Below are 19,880 nucleotides of genomic sequence, written 5' to 3'. Positions count from 1 at the left end.
CCAAGTACACGCAGGGATCCGAGCCCAGTGCTGAGCCCAGCAATCCCAGTACCAGTACACGCGGGGATCCGAGGTCAGCGCTCCCAGTACCAGTACACGCAGGGATCCGAGCCCAGTGCTGAGCCCAGCAATCCCAGTACCAGTACACGCGGGGATCCGAGGTCAGCGCTCCCAGTACCAGTACACGCGGGGATCTAAATCCAGTATAGCCACGCTCACCCCGATATTATAACGTAGCCTTATCCCAGCTCTGTCATCCGTCACTACTAGTGATAGCCCGGAATATAACAATCTAATACAATGTAACAACACAACATATGTCCATTCACCAGTCACCTGTCACTACTAGCCCCCCAACACAGTGCAGCCCCCTGCAATAACTATCTCACCCTGATAAACGTGTAGCTCTATTCATCCCAGCACAGTGATCTGTCAGTACTAGTGATAGCCCCCGAATATAATAAATTTATACAATGTAACCCCCTAAAATAACAATCTAACCTCCCATATGCAACATATGTCCATTTACCAGTCATCTGTCAGTACAAGCCCCACATCACCACTGCAGCCCCTACAATAATCATCTGACCCCTGATAAACATGGAGCTACAATACAGTACAGGCCCCTTATGTAATAATATTATCCCCAATATTTAATGATCTAATCACCCAAAAATAATGTAGCTCTATTCATCCTAGCACAGTTGTCTTTCACTGCCCCCCAATTTATTAATCTCCCCCCTTATTATAATAATAATCAGCCCAATCAATACAATAAAGCCCCATAAAGTGCTAATCTAACCCCTGATACCAGGTATATTCACCCCAGCACAGTCATCTGTCACTGCTAGCCCCCTGATCTAACCCCAAATTATAATTCAGCCCCAATTTAATGCAGCGTATTGTATAATTCCCTCAATACAATGTAGCCCTATTCATCCCAGTGTAGTCATTTGTCATTGATAGCCCCCCTAAAATAATAATCTACCACCCCAATTCATTGCAGCCCACTGCTTAACAAGGGCAATGATCAGCTGCCCCCTCCAAACCCAAATACTTGTGTAATCTGAGGACATCTACAGGGATGACATCCCCAATACTACACCAAAAACTGCCCCCTCTTCTAGTATATTCATCAAATAGTGTCCCCCGCCCCCAGCACAGAGATACAACGCTCCCCCCACTCATGTCATATGATTTCCGCCTCCTAATATACTATATGATAGATACCTCTATAGTGGCAGCTTAGATACAGCCGCTTGGGTATATGAATGTTAGATACCTCTATGAAAGCAGCTTGTATACAGCCCTTTAGTTAAATGAATGATAGATCCCTCTATAATGGCAGGGACTGGAGCAGTGGCGTAAGTAGGAGGGACAGGGCCCCATAGCAGGCTTTTGCATGGGGCCCCCCTTCCCACTTAAAAATGATACATATTTATATACTCACACATGCTAGTTACAGTCACACATGTATACACTTATGCACACACATAGAGCATATACACACACATACAGTGACATATACAAACACACAGCATAAATACACACATACAGTATATGTAGACGCCATACACCATATACACAGATGCAGCATATATACATCACATATATATATTATATACATATTATGATGTACAATTTACAGCATAATATGGATATAATGATGCACATCCTTCACTCTTTAGTGTGTCAGGTGGATGACGGGGCCCCCTGACACTGTGGGCCCCATAGCGGTTGCTATGGCTGCTACCACTGTAGTTATGCCCCTGGACTGGAGCACAGAACCAGTGGATACCAGGAACTGGAGCTCTGAACCACTAGATTTCAGTGACTGGACTATTGAAACCACTGGACACAAGGACTGGAGCATTGTACTACCTGACTGTAGGGACTGGACCGTGTTGGACATCAAGAACAAAGACACATGAAGAAATGAGAATAAGACTCGGACTCCTCAGATTTTTCAGCAGCTCAGTTTTTTTATTGCATAGAGTTAATGACAGTATATAAGTTCCTATATTATCTATATCTATATGTACATCTCTCCTCAGTTACACCCGGTGACTCCTAGAAAGGTCTCACGGCCGACCTCTCCATGGAGTAAAATGATGTCATGTGACAATAAATAATATACACATTGTATCAATAAATAATTTCCCCCGATAAATAGATGAGGAGGTCAGTATAATCACCAGGGCTTCTTTATACAGCAAGTATATAATAGTCCATCAAATCTTAGTGACTGGAGTCTCTCCATACATTATACAGGGAACTCACTGCTGCCCCAAGTGGTGACAATATCGTATTACAACCTAATGCTTAATTGGTAGATAATAGCAACTTATTCAAAGCAAAGTTGAACTTACAAGGGTTAATAGTTCCATAAAATTTCCATAAAAGAATAACTATCCAATGTATAACAGACAGTATGCGTTACTTTATACAATAACCTAAAGGAGTGTATATCAGAAGAAGCTTATTACCTGTGAAAGACGCAGTTTATTAAAAGTAACACTTATGGTAAAAGCATGAGATAAAAGACTAGAATAGGACACCCCCAGACTTAAGTTTTTTTTCCCCATCCAATCATTTTTTCCAATTTTGGTCACCCCTATTCATCCCGAACATGAAGGTTCACTAGTTTCAGCACTGCTAAGTACAGCTCAGTGGGGCTCATTTACTAAGGGCTCCTCGGCCGCACTTTCGCCGGGTTTCCTGACTTTTTCCGTTTTGCGCCAAATTCCGGTGAGATTTTTCCGCACGCAATCGGATTTCGGCGCAATCGCACTGGTTTTCACGCGTCAGAAATCGGGGGACGGGGGCGTGGCCGTCGGAAAACCCGACGGATTCGGAAAAGCAACGAAATTTAAAAAACCAATTGTGTCGCAAAATCAATCACTCACATGCACCAGGAATAGGTTGGTGAACTCCGGCGGACCTCGGCGCAACAGCGACACCTGGTGGACATCGGGCGCACGACCTTAGTGAATCGCCGGAAGACCCGAATCCTCGCCGGAGAACGCGTCGCTGGATCACGACAGGACCGGGTAAGTAAATGTGCTCCAGTGTCATGATCTCTGCTTGCTGTCGCTGAGCAACAATATTGCTGTCTCTTTTGCCATAGCTAGAGAAATTGTGAGACAGGAGCAAAGCAGAATCAAAATGGATTTTCATTCACTGACAAGAAGCACTGATCTTAGAACAGTGTTCAAAGTGTATTTTTCATTCTCAGGATTACGCATTCTCACTCAAGGTCACCGTGTGCTTTGAATTTCTGTAGACTAAAGGCGTCTTAGGGGTCACAAGCACATTGATCGCATACTCCTAGTCTATCCTACGCACAGGACGTCCATGTATCTTGACACCACATTTGCCTTAGTAACATATCAGTTTATTAATTTAGCAGAAAAATAGAAAAACACAGTGTGGCTCATTTACTAAGGGTCCATGGACCGGACAAACGTTGGATATTCCGACGATTACCATTTTGCGCTGCATTTAAAAGTGGTTTGTGGTGCATGCGATTGGCTTTCATGCGGCACAAATCGGGGGGCGGGCCGACGGATGATCCGATGGATTCGGACTGAGCGCGGGATTTAACATTTGAATTTGTGTCACATCCAATGCACTTATGTGCACCAGGAAGAAGAAGGTGAACTCCGGGGACCTGAGCAGGGAAGCGACACATGCAGGATATCGGGCACATGATCTTAGTGAATCGCGCTGGAGTCCATGATCGTCGGACAACGCACAGCGGGGATTGCGCAAGGGACGGGTAAGTTAATGTGCCCCAATGTTTTCCACCAAAGTCAGGAGAAGAGAAGGATACATAATATCATATATAGTGTAAGGTCGATATATCAGTTCTTTATATGGAATGTAACTCTTTATGTGTACAATGATACAGTTCAATCACAATCACATCTCCTACATATCTCCTGTGTCCTCCCTTGTACAAATCATAAACTTGTGTCCACTATCAGCCACCATCTGTATTTCACAAAAAGTACAAGCAGGTTTGGTGTCATTTGTTTTTAGCAGTCTGAGGACATCAAATGACATAGATTTGTGTCATAAAAAATGATCTATTTGTCAGGTCAAAGTAAACCCCGCCCATGCTTCTGAGCCACACCCTTTGTTACTAACCCCACCCCTGCTCAGCTCAAATTTAATGAAAATTTACATGGATGGCTTCCAAATTGCATAATGAGCCTGGATATGCTTCACTGAACGAAAGATATTCACAGCACAAGTAGAAAAAGAACTGAAATACAAAGTGTATTATAAAGTTGCAGGACGTTGCAAAACTACAACTTTCTAATGTTAGAGAGTGGCTGTTTCTGTACCAGAAATCAGCTATTGTGAGACTTCCCTTTATTACTCCCAAATTCTCTACATCGTTCATGGTAGAAATTGTTACAGTGTTACCAAGCCCCAAACTTCATTAAAAAAAAAACCCTTTGGCTCCACAATGCATTGGCTTGTTTTGCAGAAAAACTAGCGTATGGTAGTGTGTTAGCATGGTAGTTGGTATACTCGAGTCCACTCTGTAACACCTTACCCTTTCTGTTTGGCAGCCCCCTCCATCATATATTGAGATCAGCAAATCAAGCAGGTGCGCGATGTGTAGCGTCCTGGGGTGCAGGCACAGTAATTCTTCTTGGCTCTACTGGGCATAGGTTGGGCACATTGAGGACCTTGCATATTGTTAATTTAAAGGGAACCTACGACCATGGATCTGCCTATAAAGGTAGATCGGGTGGTAGGTGGATCTATAGGACGTGAGGATAGACCTTTTAAGGGCTAATCCTCACGTCCCCGCAATATTTTACTACCTACCAGATGTCTTTGGCGTGCATCTCCTCGTAGCCATGCACATGCGCAAACCTGTTGTCTGCGCATGTGCAAAACAGCAGGCCCATGGCGGCGTGGTCACTGCTCCGAAGCCGGAGCTGCGCAGCCACTGGCCTGCTGTTCTGCGCATGCGCAGAAGGCAGGTTTAGCAGATGAGCCCTTAAAAGGGCTATCCTCACGTCCTATAGATGCATCTACCACCCAATCTACCTTTATAGGTAGATCCATGGTGGTAGGTTCCCTTTAAGGGACTCAGAAGTCACGGATGTGGGAGGGTTGAGGATGAAGAAGAGGACATTTAGGACAAAAAGAGGAGGTAAGGGGTTTCCCTAGAAGACAAAACAATGGGGCTTATTTACTTAGGGTCCGTGGTTTTCCAATTTTTTCAGGGATTGCACGGCTGTGACAGGTATTTAACTGGGGATTGTGTCACACGCAAACGGATTGTGACGCAGCTGCGTTGGCCTTCATGCAACAGAAATCGGGGGGCGGGCCGTCAGAAGATCCATCTGATTCGGACTGAGAGCAGGATTTAACTTTCAAATTGTGTCACAAGACAATGCACTTACATGCACCAGGAAGAAAAAGGTGAACTCCTGCGGACCTGAGCGGGGAAGCGACACATGCAGGAACTCGGGGGCACGATCTTAGTGAATCGCGGCACAGGGCGTTATCATCGGACAATGCACTTTCTGTGAACTCCTCCGGACTGGTAAGTAAATGTGCCCCCAATGCCTCGAGTACACCAACTACTGAATTAGCATACTACATGTAACTTGATTTGCTGCAAAACAAGACAACTCTTTTTGGAACTAGAGATATGTTGAGAATGTGGCTTGGGGTTCAGTAACAATGTGGCCCCAGTTATATAACGTTGGGGAGGGGGGTAGACTCCCTTTAATAAATATGCTGCTTCCCGTTACCCTACAGACCAAAATACGGCCCTTCTACTTTCTATATCATCAATTAGGCATCATTCACACATAGTCAGGGAGGAGTTGGGGTAATGGTGCCGGAACCACGTTCCAAAATGCACCAAAAACTGAGACCATAATTTGCGTTGCAAGTTTGCAGTTTCCACACACCAAGTGGAAAATACACTAAGACTATGCGGACAAATGTGAACTGGACTCAATGCACCATAGTGATACAGTGAGCTCCCCATATGGCCGGAGTGGTACCGCTCCAATCCCAGTGGTTTTGTGGTAAAATTCAGATCGATCCGAAATTCTATTCTATGGCCACATAATGCACTTTACAACTATCTCAGTTTCCCATTCACTCACAGCATATCACTGATGTGCTAAAAATTCCCCAAAAATACCCTGTGTGAACACAATCAAAAACATCACTTTCTCAAAATCCATCTGGGCCTAAGGATGCGGGAACACAGCGCAAAATCATGCTCTGCGCTGCAAGAATCAAAGGGAACCTGACACCAGGAACCTCATTTTCACTTAAGACGGGTTACAGAAGCCCATGACTCCTGCAGTGCAAATATGTCTTTCTGATTTCTCTAAGCAGAAAGTTATAACAGTGTGTTATAACTTACCTTGCACTCTGTCAGAATCCTCTGTGTAGTCCCAAGGGTTGGGCTTTGGTTTGGCTGCATTTCAAAAAACAACATGTGACTTATGTGTGTTTCTCACTCCTCTCCCACTGCTATCAGCCCCCACCTTTGTGCTTCTGTACAGGAAGGAGCTATACAGGAGCACAAAGGTGGGGGCTGAGAGCTGAGGAGTTTGCAGCTCACACAAGTCACGTGTTGTTTTTTTAAATGCAGCCAAACTAAAGCCCAACCCCTGGGACTATACAGAGGATTCTGTCACAGTGCAAGGTAAGTTATAACACACAATAATATTGTAATGCAAATGCTTAGAGAACGCAGAGAGGCAGATCTGCAATCCAGGTGCGATGGGCACCTGTAACCTGTCTTTAGTGAAAATGAGGTCCCTGGTGACAGGTTCCCTTTAAGATAAACTTGTCCTGGATCTCTCAACTTCTACCTGACAGGTGGCTACGTCTTGGTCAGAACATAGGTCTTTACACTTGGAAAGATCTCCAGTCTTATGTTTCTGAAGCGTCATCACTGTATTGTGAAAAGTTCTGTGACTTTCTTACATAACATGGTTGAATCCTCATCATTTCCAAGATTTCTGAATGGAAACCGACAGATCAAGTTGGACTTTCACCGCAGTGGAGCGTGTTGCAGAATATAGTTACTTGATACATAATAAGTTAATGTATGGTAAAGGAAAGGATTTGGATGATGGGAGAGAAGATTTGTAGATGTTCAACACTAGATTGGATGTGAGATGTTTCCAAAAACTGAAGACTTTTACTTCTTCCTGCTGCATCTACTTCTGTCTTTTTTTTGGGATATAAGGGATGTGTGTTTTTGGTGAAGTTAATTAAAAATTAATTTTGTTTCATGTATCAAAAGCTCTTGTGTGATGTAAGACGACTTTGCCCATTACTTTCATTACCTATGTGCAGCAGTTTCTTTTCTAACCTCCTCAGTTTAGCCTGTCCCTGCAGTAGCCCAGGTTGTGCTGCTCATCTCTGTGAGACCATATCTCGTTGACACAAGAAATTCTATGGAGTGTTACTGCTGGAGGGGAGGGGCTGCTGCTCAATCTGGAGGGGGGGGGGGGGGGTCATGTGTTGCTCTCTGTGTGTAGCTAGCAGGAGAGCTGTGTCTAGTAGCTGTATGGATCCTGTATGTACACACTATGCAGTAGTCAGTGGATTTCCCATTGGAATTGCTGAGTTGCTTCTCACTGGTCATATTTGGAAGTAAGGGCAGCTTGTAATTGACTCAGCTTTAGGGGAAAGATAAGAAGAGATTAGTCTCCACCTACACTTCTACTGAGGAGGATTTTTGCCAAGTTGCTTTATAAAATCCCATAACTAAGGGGGCGAACAGAATAATATGGGGATCGTTCTGTTTGTTTCGGAAGTGTGAATAATTAAAAAAAATGAATCAGATTTACACATTAAAATGCTATTTTTAGGCAGTTTTTCGTGGGTTTAGAACCTGGAGCTGTTGTTGTGTCTTTGTAGTGCTTGATTTAACCTAAGACATTGGGGCAGATTTATCAAGCTTTCTGAAAGTCAGAATATTTCTAGTTGCCCATGGCAACCAAACACTTCTCCCCTTTAAAATATTCATGAGCACTGGTAAAATGAAAGCGGAACTGTGATTGGTTGCCATGGGCAACTAGAAATATTCTGCCTTTCAGACAGCTTGATAAATCTGCCCCAATGTATCAGTCCAGTGAAGTTCTGCATCGGATCAATTCTATATGTTGCAATAGATATAGCAGCGCTTTGCATATTAACCTATGTAGTGTGTATTGTTATATACTATGAGCATCTACCATATATATTATATATACAAAGTGATGTATTAGAATCACAGGGACTACAGGAAGCCCAAAAATGTAGTCACTTGTCTAATATCCCCCAACAGAATCCAGGAGATGTCACGAGCAAAGATCAAGTTTCTTCCTTGTTCTTTCTCTAAAGACCTTGAAGAATAAATGAATATTCTTAATATTCCCTTGTCTCCTAGTTGCATATCTTGTGCTACATCTCTATGTACAAGGTGAGGAGCTATAGGCAGCACCGCACTAGTCCTATTGCTTCTTTCCTGGTGAGGGAAGGATACAATGTATCAGTAAAGCTTTGTCTGTGGTGCAGACTGTAATCACAGCCCTTTCAGGTGACCCGTCCCTTTAAGAGAAGCTCCTGTTGCTGAAGTTGGGCACTTTCAGATGTCCCTCTATGGGCAGAGGAACGTCCAGCAGGTTCTTCTCCTCTGAGTTTTCCCGGAGTCTTTGTTCTTCGATGCGAGTCACTAGTTGATCCCTCTTTTCAATGACTCTCATCATCTCAGCAAATACCTCCTCTTCCTCTGCAATGTCCTTCTCGTCTTTCAGTGCCGCTGATGGGAAATAAATAACAAGTGTCAACATTATCATGTGCACATAACACCCCTTCCCCAAAACTGTACCCAAGAAGAGAAGGTCTAGGGAGCAAAAATCCCCAAACTAAATCTACACTTATGTATTACAGTTACAGAGCTGAACTCACTATTCTGCTGCTGGTGCAGCCACTGTGTACATACATGACATTACTTATCCTGTACTGATCCTGAGTTACATCCAGTATTATACCCCAGAGCTGCACTCACTATTCTGCTGCTGGTGCAGTCACTGTGTACATACATGACATTACTTATCCTGTACTGATCCTGAGTTACATCCTGTATTATACTCCAGAGCTGTACTCACTATTCTGCTGCTGGTGCAGTCACTGTGTACATACATGACATTACTTATCCTGTACTGATCCTGAGTTACATCCTGTATTATACTCCAGAGCTGCACTCACTATTCTGCTGGTGCAGTCACTGTGTACATACATGACATTACTTATCCTGTACTGATCCTGAGTTACATCCTGTATTATACTCCAGAGCCGCACTCACTATTCTGCTGGTGCAGTCACTGTGTACATACATGACATTACTTATCCTGTACTGATCCTGAGTTACATCCTGTATTACACCCCAGAGCTGCACTCACTATTCTGCTGCTGGTGCAGTCACTGTGCACATACATGACATTACTTATCCTGTACTGATCCTGAGTTACATCCTGTATTACACCCCAGAGCTGCACTGACTATTCTGCTGCTGGTGCAGTCACTGTGTACATACATGCCATTACTTATCCTGTACTGATCCTGAGTTACATCCTGTATTATACCCCAGAGCTGCACTCACTATTCTGCTGCTGGTGCAATCACTGTGTACATACATGACATTACTTATCCTGTACTGATCCTGAGTTACATCCTGTATTATACTCCAGAGCTGCACTCACTATTCTGCTGCTGGTGCAGTCACTGTGTACATACATGACATTACTTATCCTGTACTGATCCTGAGTTACATCCTGTATTATACCCCAGAGCTGCACTCACTATTCTGCTGCTGGTGCAGTCACTGTGTACATACATGACATTACTTATCCTGTACTGATCCTGAGTTACATCCTGTATTATACCCCAGAGCTGCACTCACTATTCTGCTGCTGGTGCAGTCACTGTGTACATACATGACATTACTTATCCTGTACTGATCCTGAGTTACATCCTGTATTATACCCCAGAGCTGCACTCACTATTCTGCTGCTGGTGCAGTCACTGTGTACATACATGCCATTACTTATCCTGTACTGATCCTGAGTTACATCCTGTATTATACCCCAGAGCTGCACTCACTATTCTGCTGCTGGTGCAATCACTGTGTACATACATGACATTACTTATCCTGTACTGATCCTGAGTTACATCCTGTATTATACTCCAGAGCTGCACTCACTATTCTGCTGCTGGTGCAGTCACTGTGTACATACATGACATTACTTATCCTGTACTGATCCTGAGTTACATCCTGTATTATACCCCAGAGCTGCACTCACTATTCTGCTGCTGGTGCAGTCACTGTGTACATACATGACATTACTTATCCTGTACTGATCCTGAGTTACATCCTGTATTATACCCCAGAGCTGCACTCACTATTCTGCTGCTGGTGCAGTCACTGTGTACATACATGACATTACTTATCCTGTACTGATCCTGAGTTACATCCTGTATTATACCCCAGAGCTGCACTCACTATTCTGCTGCTGGTGCAGTCACTGTGTACATACATGACATTACTTATCCTGTACTGATCCTGAGTTACATCCTGTATTATACCCCAGAGCTGCACTCACTATTCTGCTGCTGGTGCAGTCACTGTGTACATACATGACATTACTTATCCTGTACTGATCCTGAGTTACATCCTGTATTATACCCCAGAGCTGCACTCACTATTCTGCTGCTGGTGCAGTCACTGTGTACATACATGACATTACTTATCCTGTACTGATCCTGAGTTCCTCATGTATTATACTCCAGAGCTGCACTCACTATTCTGCTGCTGGTGCAGTCACTGTGTACATACAGGACATTACTTATCCTGTACTGATCCTGAGTTACATCCTGTATTATACTCCAGAGCCGCACTCACTATTCTGCTGCTGGTGCAGTCACTGTGTACATACATGACATTACTTATCCTGTACTGATCCTGAGTTACATCCTGTATTATACCCCAGAGCTGCACTCACTATTCTGCTGCTGGTGCAGTCACTGTGTACATACATGACATTACTTATCCTGTACTGATCCTGAGTTACATCCTGTATTATACACCAGAGCTGCACTCACTATTCTGCTGCTGGTGCAGTCACTGTGTACATACATGACATTACTTATCCTGTACTGTTCCTGAGTTACATCCTGTATTATACCCCAGAGCTGCACTCACTATTCTGCTGCTGGTGCAGTCACTGTGTACATACATGACATTACTTATCCTGTACTGATCCTGAGTTACATCCTGTATTATACTCCAGAGCTGCACTCACTACACAAAGATTGACTAGTGTACGCCACAAAAATCTTGATACATATCACATATAAACTTACGGTCAATCGTCATCATCTCTCGAAGCTTTTGTTCCAGACGTCCTTGTTGATCTTCCAGCTCTAATTCTTTAGCTCTGTGGATAACATGAATTTATTGTTTAATTTTTCACCTTTTCAAAGAACTCTTCTTGCTGTCAGTGAATAGGAATGTTCTAGTTTACACACAAATGCTGAAAATGTATCTCTTCTTGCTCACCTATTGCTAGCGCAGGGGAGATTAATGGGGTCCGTTTGTTGGCCTATCCCAATGTGGCCCTGTACTATGGGGAGTGCGCCTCCATATGGTGCCCAATTGGGCAGCGTATTACTGATATAAAGAAACGCTGTCTATGGATGATGTATTATGGCTTTCTATAGCACGGAGGTTATATATGGGATGTATGGCGGTATAAAATACCATAGTACAGTTTAGAACACAGGTGCTAAGCAAACCAAAATATTGCTACAATGTAGCAAAATCTGATTCTTCCCGTCCCAATTGACATAATAATAGAAATCAGACCCCTAATTAGAACCAATTGATCCTACACAACGCCTGTGCCGCCTAAGCGCGCACATAGTTCTCCGTGTCACATGTTTGCGCACTCCCGGCCTTGTTAATCTCGCTGTGCTACAGATTGGAAAACAGTTTTTTTTTTTGCAGCCCCCATTATCCGAGAAAAATCAAATAAATATTTATTTATTTTTCGGATGCCGCGTGAAGCGGGAAGGAGCGTCTGCAGCTGTTTATGTGGCAGATTATTTCTATTTCCCCCTCTCGCTATGCTAATGAGAACTTTCTATGCGAGGAGTTAAAACCTCAATTTAGCGCGGTAATGAGATCTGCATGCGGTGGGAAGACAATATACACCTGTGCGTATGTCCGAAATTAATAGGTTCCCATATTTGCCGTCCTCCTTGTGTCCCCCCCAAAGGGCTCATTGTGCATACTGATGGCGAGCGGCACCGAACTTACACGGATAAGAGCTCAGACTCGTAACGATTCAATTTACTCTTTTCTAGGGCAAGCTGGAACCAGTCGCGCAGGAGCCGGGCCTCATCCTGTGCAGATGAATCTGTTAGAGGAATAAGACGGGTTACCAGGATCCGCTCTGCATTACGCCATTGTTTTACATTCAGTTTGCATGAGATGTATTTACCGCCGTGATCAGCGCTTTAGTATGCGCTTCGATCAATCCTTTCCCTTTTACCTTGTTCCGACAGATGAGGTGAGAACAGTTTATAGAAAATTCCTTTCATCCGGCATCCGATAATCCGGTAATTCTGCAGAATGGCGGATGGGTGCGGACATCCCATAAATAAGTGGGATTTGCTTAAAGGGATCACATCAAGTTTTCAATGTATTCCCTATACACAGGATACTCAGGGTTTGACTACTGAGACCCCCTCCCCTTCTGGCCAGAAAGGTGGAACCACAAGTCCCCCAACTTGATCCATACCAGGTTTCGGAAGTTCCATAGAAGTCAATGGAGATAGGATGTAGCTCCATCCTGCAAAGCTTTGACTTCAATGGGTCGGGCAAAAACCCAGAAGTCCCTCTGGTATGGAGCGGGTTGTGAGACGTAGGGATCCGCACTTTGCATATAAGAGGGGTCCGATTTTTCAAAACAAGCTTCCCTGAAGACCCCTTCAACTTTTCCCTTGTATGACTGCATTATGTAGAGGGGGCTTAAAGGGGGCATCAGGTTTTACATTTATGCCCTATAGGATAGGAGATATACATATGTCTGCACAGGGTCTGACGCAGGGACCCCTATGTGATCCGCAGAACAGGTCCCCCGACCCGTAACATGCAAGTGGGACTTGCAAAACCTATAGAAGTCAATGGAGCACATGGCACAGCTGCATCCTGAACACCATTGGCTTACAGGTCGGCCAAAACCCACGGTCCCCCATCATGCGAATAACATGTTGGCTGTTGGAACATCCATAATCATACATTTACATCTAGGGGATGAATTGAAAACTTGACCAACCCCTTTAAATCCCATCCACGATGCTGCTCCCGGCCATAGCAATAAGGATTTAGCTGTAAAATTGGGAATAATGCAAAACCTCATCCTCATGTGAAATCTGATTGACACATTGACCTCGTAGACTGTAGCCAGTGTTAGGCTGAATTCACACGGCCGTTCACAACGTATATACGGCTGATATACATCCCCCATAGACAGCAAAGGGCATCCTAGGGAGCGGAACGGAGCAGCAAACATCCGGTACTGAACCGCTCCATACCCGGGAAAAAGATAGGACACCGCAACGGCGGTGTGAATGCGGCCTTAGGTATTGTCCCAATCAGACCTTTGTGTATGTTATTATTAGTAGCAGGACTGTGAAATATGGATTTATGTTCTGAGAATGTAACTTCTGGGGGGTGTCCTCACACTGCTGTGCTCTGAACTGCTCCACAGCACCTCCTATCTACTCTGAGTAAAAGCTTCTAGTTGATTACTACCACAAAGAGAGCAGCTTAATGCAGCAGATCAACAGTGTATGGAAACAAGCCTCACAACAATCCTGGACTGTAAATTTATATTTCACAGTCCTGCTGCTAATAACAACATACACAACATACACACCTCTCCAGGAACAATACCTAACACTTGCTGCAAAGAGCGCAGAGCACAGCAGTGTGAGGACACACTAAAATCATGGAATATAAATCCATATATCACAGTCCTGCCGCTACAAACAACATACACAAAGGTGTGATTACACATCTCTCCAGGGACAATACCAAACACTGGCCGCAGTCTACAGGATCACAGCTGCTGACAGGTTCCTTTTAATGAAATCTTTGTATAGAAACACCTGGATCCTGACAAATATATACATAAAATATATAGATTAAATGATAAAATGTATACAACAGCGGGAGTAAAATAATAATAATAATTAGAATAATAATAAAGAAAATAAAATAGAATAAATGACATAAAAAATAAAGAAAATATAGACATAAAACGTCCCCCATATCCCTCTCCGAAATCGCGTTCTGGAGATGATTCCACGAGTCTCAGTCCATAATTCGGGAGCCATTGTGAGCGGCTCATCTTCTCTTTAGGACTTTATTGCGTTTTGTCTCACCCACGGATGTTCCCGGGTAATTCGCCCGCCCGCTAAATGGATGGCGGCGGCGACAAAAGATCTTTTCATTCCTCTCTCCCGTAATTATTACAGAGCGCAAACGGCATAAATGTCATGGAGAAGTTGTGTGTTCGCTGGCCCCCGGCTCCTCGCTTCGTTATTCTCGGGGGCCGCGATAATTTTCTAATTATCTTAACATTACTTACAGAGCAATTTGAAATGTATCACTACAGATGAAACGAGGCTGATTTAATAAGCAGGGAACAATGACGGAGCCGCCGGCCCTATTATACATGACAGCCAGAAGAAGGACCTTAACCCTTGTCATAGACGAGAGGTAACTGCAGAATAACATCCCGAGCCCTGATACATTGTATCCATTATGTATCTAATTACATTTACTTATACACTGATACAAAGTATCTTTCATGCAATTCCAGAGGGGGGATTTGTCTTATATCCTTTTTCCGCCTGTAGGGGGCAGTATTTCTACAGCTGGCTATGGGTGGGCAGTTATTATAGCCCTAAAAATGGTTGGAAACCATCTCTATCAATGATTGGGGGGGGTGTTTGAAGACCCCCTATACTACTTACGGGGTCTGTAATGAGTACTGGGGGTTCATTGACCCACATTCCCCTAGGTAGGCCAGGTGCTGCATCCAGATGTAGACTGAACGGAGAATAATAATTCTTTATTTATATAGCGCCTACAGATAACATAGTGCTGTACAAAGAATGTAAAATTGGGGCTCACAATCTAAACAACCTAACAGTATGTTTTTTTGGAGTGTGGGAGGAAACCGGAGCACCCGGAGGAAACCCACACACACACACGGAGAGAACATACAAACTCTTTGCAGATGTTGACCTGGGTGGGATTCGAACCCAGGACCCCAGCGCTGCAAGGCAGAAGTGCTACCCACTCAGCCACCGTGCCCCCCCCCCCCCATCCTCCCCCCCTTCCCCCCGGTGGGGGATTGACACCAGAGTCACGAGAATGGGTATCCTGCTGCTCCATTACTGTCTATGAGAGTGGCAGTAAGTGCGCTCGACTGGACGCTCGATCGATTAGTGAGAACAGGACCCTGATCTTGTAATAATAACAATAAAACTTAGCACTTCCCCTTAAATGATAATTGAATTGATAATTTTGGCTAGAAAACCCCCTTTAAGATCAGAGCCCATCACTTTACAATCAATGAGCACAGAGATACAAGATACAGATACCCCGGACGTGTCCGACTCGCGGCCTCCTCTGTCACTGTGACCTCTGAGAAGAACAAATATCTGACATTCCAACTTATTGATATTATTTTAATGCCACCCGGAAATCAGATTTCTAACCTTGGGGGGATAATGAAACCATCCGTTACCGCATCTGAGGACATAGCGTGTCACCGCCATGCCACCACTGAGGACAAATGTCGTCTGTAACGGGTTAATTGGCCGGATAATACATATTACTCTCATTTATCAGCCCCGCTCGGCTCTCGTGTCTGCCCCGAAAGACACATCTCACAATTAGCCAAATGATCCAACGCCTCCCAATCAGCTCCGAGAGCCCTTAATGATGAGAATGACATTACTGCCATATACACAGGGGGAGGGGGTCATCTAACAGTATCCAGGGAGAAAGGAAGACCATTCATCTCATTATCCATCTCATATCTATTTCATAATGTATCAATCTATATATATATATCTATCTATCTCATATATATCTATCTATCTCATATCTATCTCATATCTATCTATCTATCTCATATCTATCTCATATCTATCTATCTATCTCATATCTATCTATCTATCTATCTCATATCTATCTATCTATCTATCTATCTATCTATCTATCTATCTATCTCATATCTATCTATCTATCTATCTATCTATCTATCTCATATCTTTCTATCTATCTATCTATCTCATATCTATCTATCTATCTCATATCTATCTATCTCATATCTATCTATCTATCTCATATCTATCTATCTCATATCTATCTATCTATCTATCTCATATCTATCTATCTATCTATCTATCTATCTATCTCATATCTATCTATCTATCTATCTATCTATCTATCTCATATCTATCTATCTATCTATCTATCTATCTCATATCTATCTATCTATCTATCTCATATCTATCTATCTCATATCTATCTATCTATCTATCTATCTCATATCTATCTCATATCTATCTATCTATCTATCTCATATCTATCTATCTATCTATCTATCTCCTATCTATCTATCTCCTATCTATCTATCTCATATCTATCTATCTATCTCATATCTATCTATCTATCTATCTATCTATCTCATATCTATCTATCTATCTCATATCTATCTATCTATCTCATATCTATCTCATATCTATCTATCTATCTATCTCATATCTATCTATCTATCTCATATCTATCCATCTATCTCATATCTATCTATCTATCTCATATCTATCTATCTATCTCATATCTATCTATCTCATATCTATCTATCTCATATCTATCTATCTATCTATCTCATATCTATCTATCTCATATCTATCTATCTATCTCATATCTATCTATCTATCTATCTATCTATCTCATATCTATCTCATATCTATCTATCTATCTATCTATCTCATATCTATCTATCTTATATCTATCTATCTATCTCATATCTATCTATCTATCTCATATCTATCTTATATCTATCTATCTATCTATCTATCTCATATCTATCTATCTAATATCTCCTATCTATCTATCTATCTATCTATCTATCTATCTCATATCTATTTCATAATTTATCAATCTATATATATATATATCATAAAGATGACAAAACTGCCAAATATACAGGGGAATCATCATATGTCATATCTATCTCCTATCTATCTATCTATCTATCTCATATCTATCTATCTATCTATCTATCTATCTATCTATCCATCTCCTATCTATCTATCTATCTATCTAATATCTATCTATCTCATATCTATCTATCTAATATCTCCTATCTATCTATCTATCTATCTAATATCTATCTATCTCATATCTATCTATCTAATATCTCCTATCTATCTATCTATCTATCTATCTATCTATCTATCTATCTCATATCTATCTATCTATCTATATATCTATCTCAAATCTATATATCAATCTCTATCTATCTTTCTATCATCTATTATCTGTCCCCCATTTTTCCAGTAGAATTAACCAAAAAGTAACACTGACATCCCTGGTTCTGGTGCAGCAGGTCCGGTCACATCACTACATCACCGCTGGTGGCACATGGTGAACAGAGGGGCAGAGGGTTCATGTATCTTTGTTTCAATCCTGTGAACTGATATTGGCACAAAGGGTCAGCACCCAAAATGTGGAAGGGTCCCACTGAATCCGGGACTGTCAATTAAGACAAACAGGGAACCATGGGGTAAAGATTATGGAGGAGATGTGAGCACTTGCTGTGTTTGGGACCGCCCACTCTGCACTTTCATCTTACTTGGACAACTTACCTCTTGGAATAATTAGTTTAGGGACTGCCCAACCCCTTGAACAAGAGATCTCCCATATTTTATGTAGCGAGATATAAAACTTGGCCAAATGAATATAATAACGAATAAAGAGTCAATTGTCTATTATGTAACAATCTAAACCTTGTTGCTCGGTCGTCCAATCAGATGATGATGGATCTATGACCCGGCTCCCTGCAGGTCAGGAGGTCACTGTGAATATATTGTACATAGATAAAACTCTCTAATCAGGGTGACGCCACTAATAATCCTAATCTCATTACTATAAGATTATTCTTAATTACAATATAAAGAATCTCGTCTCAGGGGGCTCCACCGTCAGCACATTACTACTAATCGCCTCCCCCCAAATACATTTTATGGCCAATTTTTGCTCCTTTATTACACTCCTCCACTTTATTACAATCAGAAGAAGGTCATTGTAGTCTCCATTCATTAAAGCCCCAGCAGCTGCTGATCAGTAATGGGGCCGCTCATTGATTTATTGGAAATGTCATAAAGTTCCCTTTAATGTGTCACCTGTTTATCCGACAAATCAATGTCACCTGAGGCTGATGTGCGGCTCATGGGACATAATCCACATCTAAATACATAACTATCCATCAGGACACAACTAGGCTGGACCCCATAGCACTATCTATCTATCTATGTATCTATCTCCTATCTATCTCCTATCGATCTATCTATCTATCTCATATCTATCTCATATCTATCTCATATCTATCTATCTATCTCATATCTATCTATCTATCTATCTCATATCTATCTATCTCATATCTATCTATCTCATATCTATCTATCTCCTATCTATCTATCTATCTCATATCTATCTATCTCCTATCTATCTATCTCATATCTATCTCATATCTATCTCCTATCTATCTATCTATCTATCTATCTATCTATCTATCTATCTATCTATCTACATATCTATCTATCTATCTCCTATCCATCTATCTATCTTGTATCTATCTATCCATCTCCTATCTATCTATCTATCTATCTATCTATCTATCTATCTATCTATCTCATATCTATCTATCTCATATCTATCTCCTATCTATCTATCTATCTATCTATCTCATATCTATCTATCTATCTCATATCTATCTCATATCTATCTCATATCTATCTCATATCTATCTCATATCTATCTCATATCTATCTCATATCTATCTATCTATCTATCTATCTCATATCTATCTATCTCATATCTATCTATCTCATATCTATCTATCTCATATCTATCTCTATCTATCTCATATCCAATACCTATCTATCTATCTCATATCTATCTATCTTATATCTATCTATATCATATCTATGTATCTCATATCTATCTATCTATCTATCTATCTATCTATCTATCTATCTATCTATCTATCTGTCTATCTATCTGTCTATCTATCTCATATCTATCCTCTATCTAATATCCATCCATCTATCTATCTGCGCTAAGTGCACCGGTGTATGCTGCAGCCCCCCACGGGGTGCAGGGGGGTTATAGTAGTCCAATGCTATCTATCTAATTATCAGAAGATCCAGAGCATCACAGCAAAGATTGTGGGTACAAAATCTGTACGACTATTGGTCACTGAAATGTTGCCACTTGGAATAAAGACACCCTGGGGCAGATTTACTTACCCGGTCCATTCGCGATCCAGCGGCGCGTTCTCTGCGCTGCGCTGGAGTTCACCGGCTCGGGCTGAGTGAAGGTAAGCGCGTCCCGAGCGACACATTTTCCGTTCTTAAATGCAGCGGTTTTTCCGAATACGTCGGGTTTTCGTTCGGCCATGCCCCCGTTTTCCGTCGCGCGCATGCCGGCGCCGATGCGCCACAATCCGATCGCGTGCGCCAAAATCCCG

General features: G+C 42.2%; 1 protein-coding gene across 10 annotated transcripts in view; it reads right to left on the bottom strand.

Moving 5' to 3' along the window:
• Positions 1–6,805: 6,805 nt before the first annotated feature.
• The window catches only part of MICAL2 (microtubule associated monooxygenase, calponin and LIM domain containing 2), a 238,432-nt gene continuing 225,357 nt past the window's right edge, over positions 6,806–19,880 (bottom strand). For 6 of the 10 annotated variants that reach the window (XM_072118862.1, XM_072118861.1, XM_072118864.1 and 3 more), the window contains 3 exons: positions 12,362–12,461; positions 11,407–11,480; positions 6,807–8,803 (listed from right to left, as the gene is read on the bottom strand). In XM_072118862.1, the coding sequence (XP_071974963.1) occupies positions 8,595–8,803; positions 11,407–11,480; positions 12,362–12,461 (383 nt within the window). In that variant the 3' untranslated portion in view covers positions 6,807–8,594. Of the gene's footprint in view, positions 8,804–11,406; positions 11,481–12,361; positions 12,462–19,880 lie in introns of all 10 variants that reach the window. The other 4 variants (XM_072118866.1, XM_072118868.1, XM_072118870.1 and 1 more) reach the window with 2 other exon arrangements.

The sequence above is a fragment of the Engystomops pustulosus genome, chromosome 7 (genome assembly GCF_040894005.1).
Source record: "Engystomops pustulosus chromosome 7, aEngPut4.maternal, whole genome shotgun sequence".
In the NCBI taxonomy this organism is placed as follows: domain Eukaryota; kingdom Metazoa; phylum Chordata; class Amphibia; order Anura; family Leptodactylidae; genus Engystomops; species Engystomops pustulosus.
Note: the sequence above shows the minus strand (reverse complement) of the source record. Positions and strands in the feature narration are given on the sequence as shown.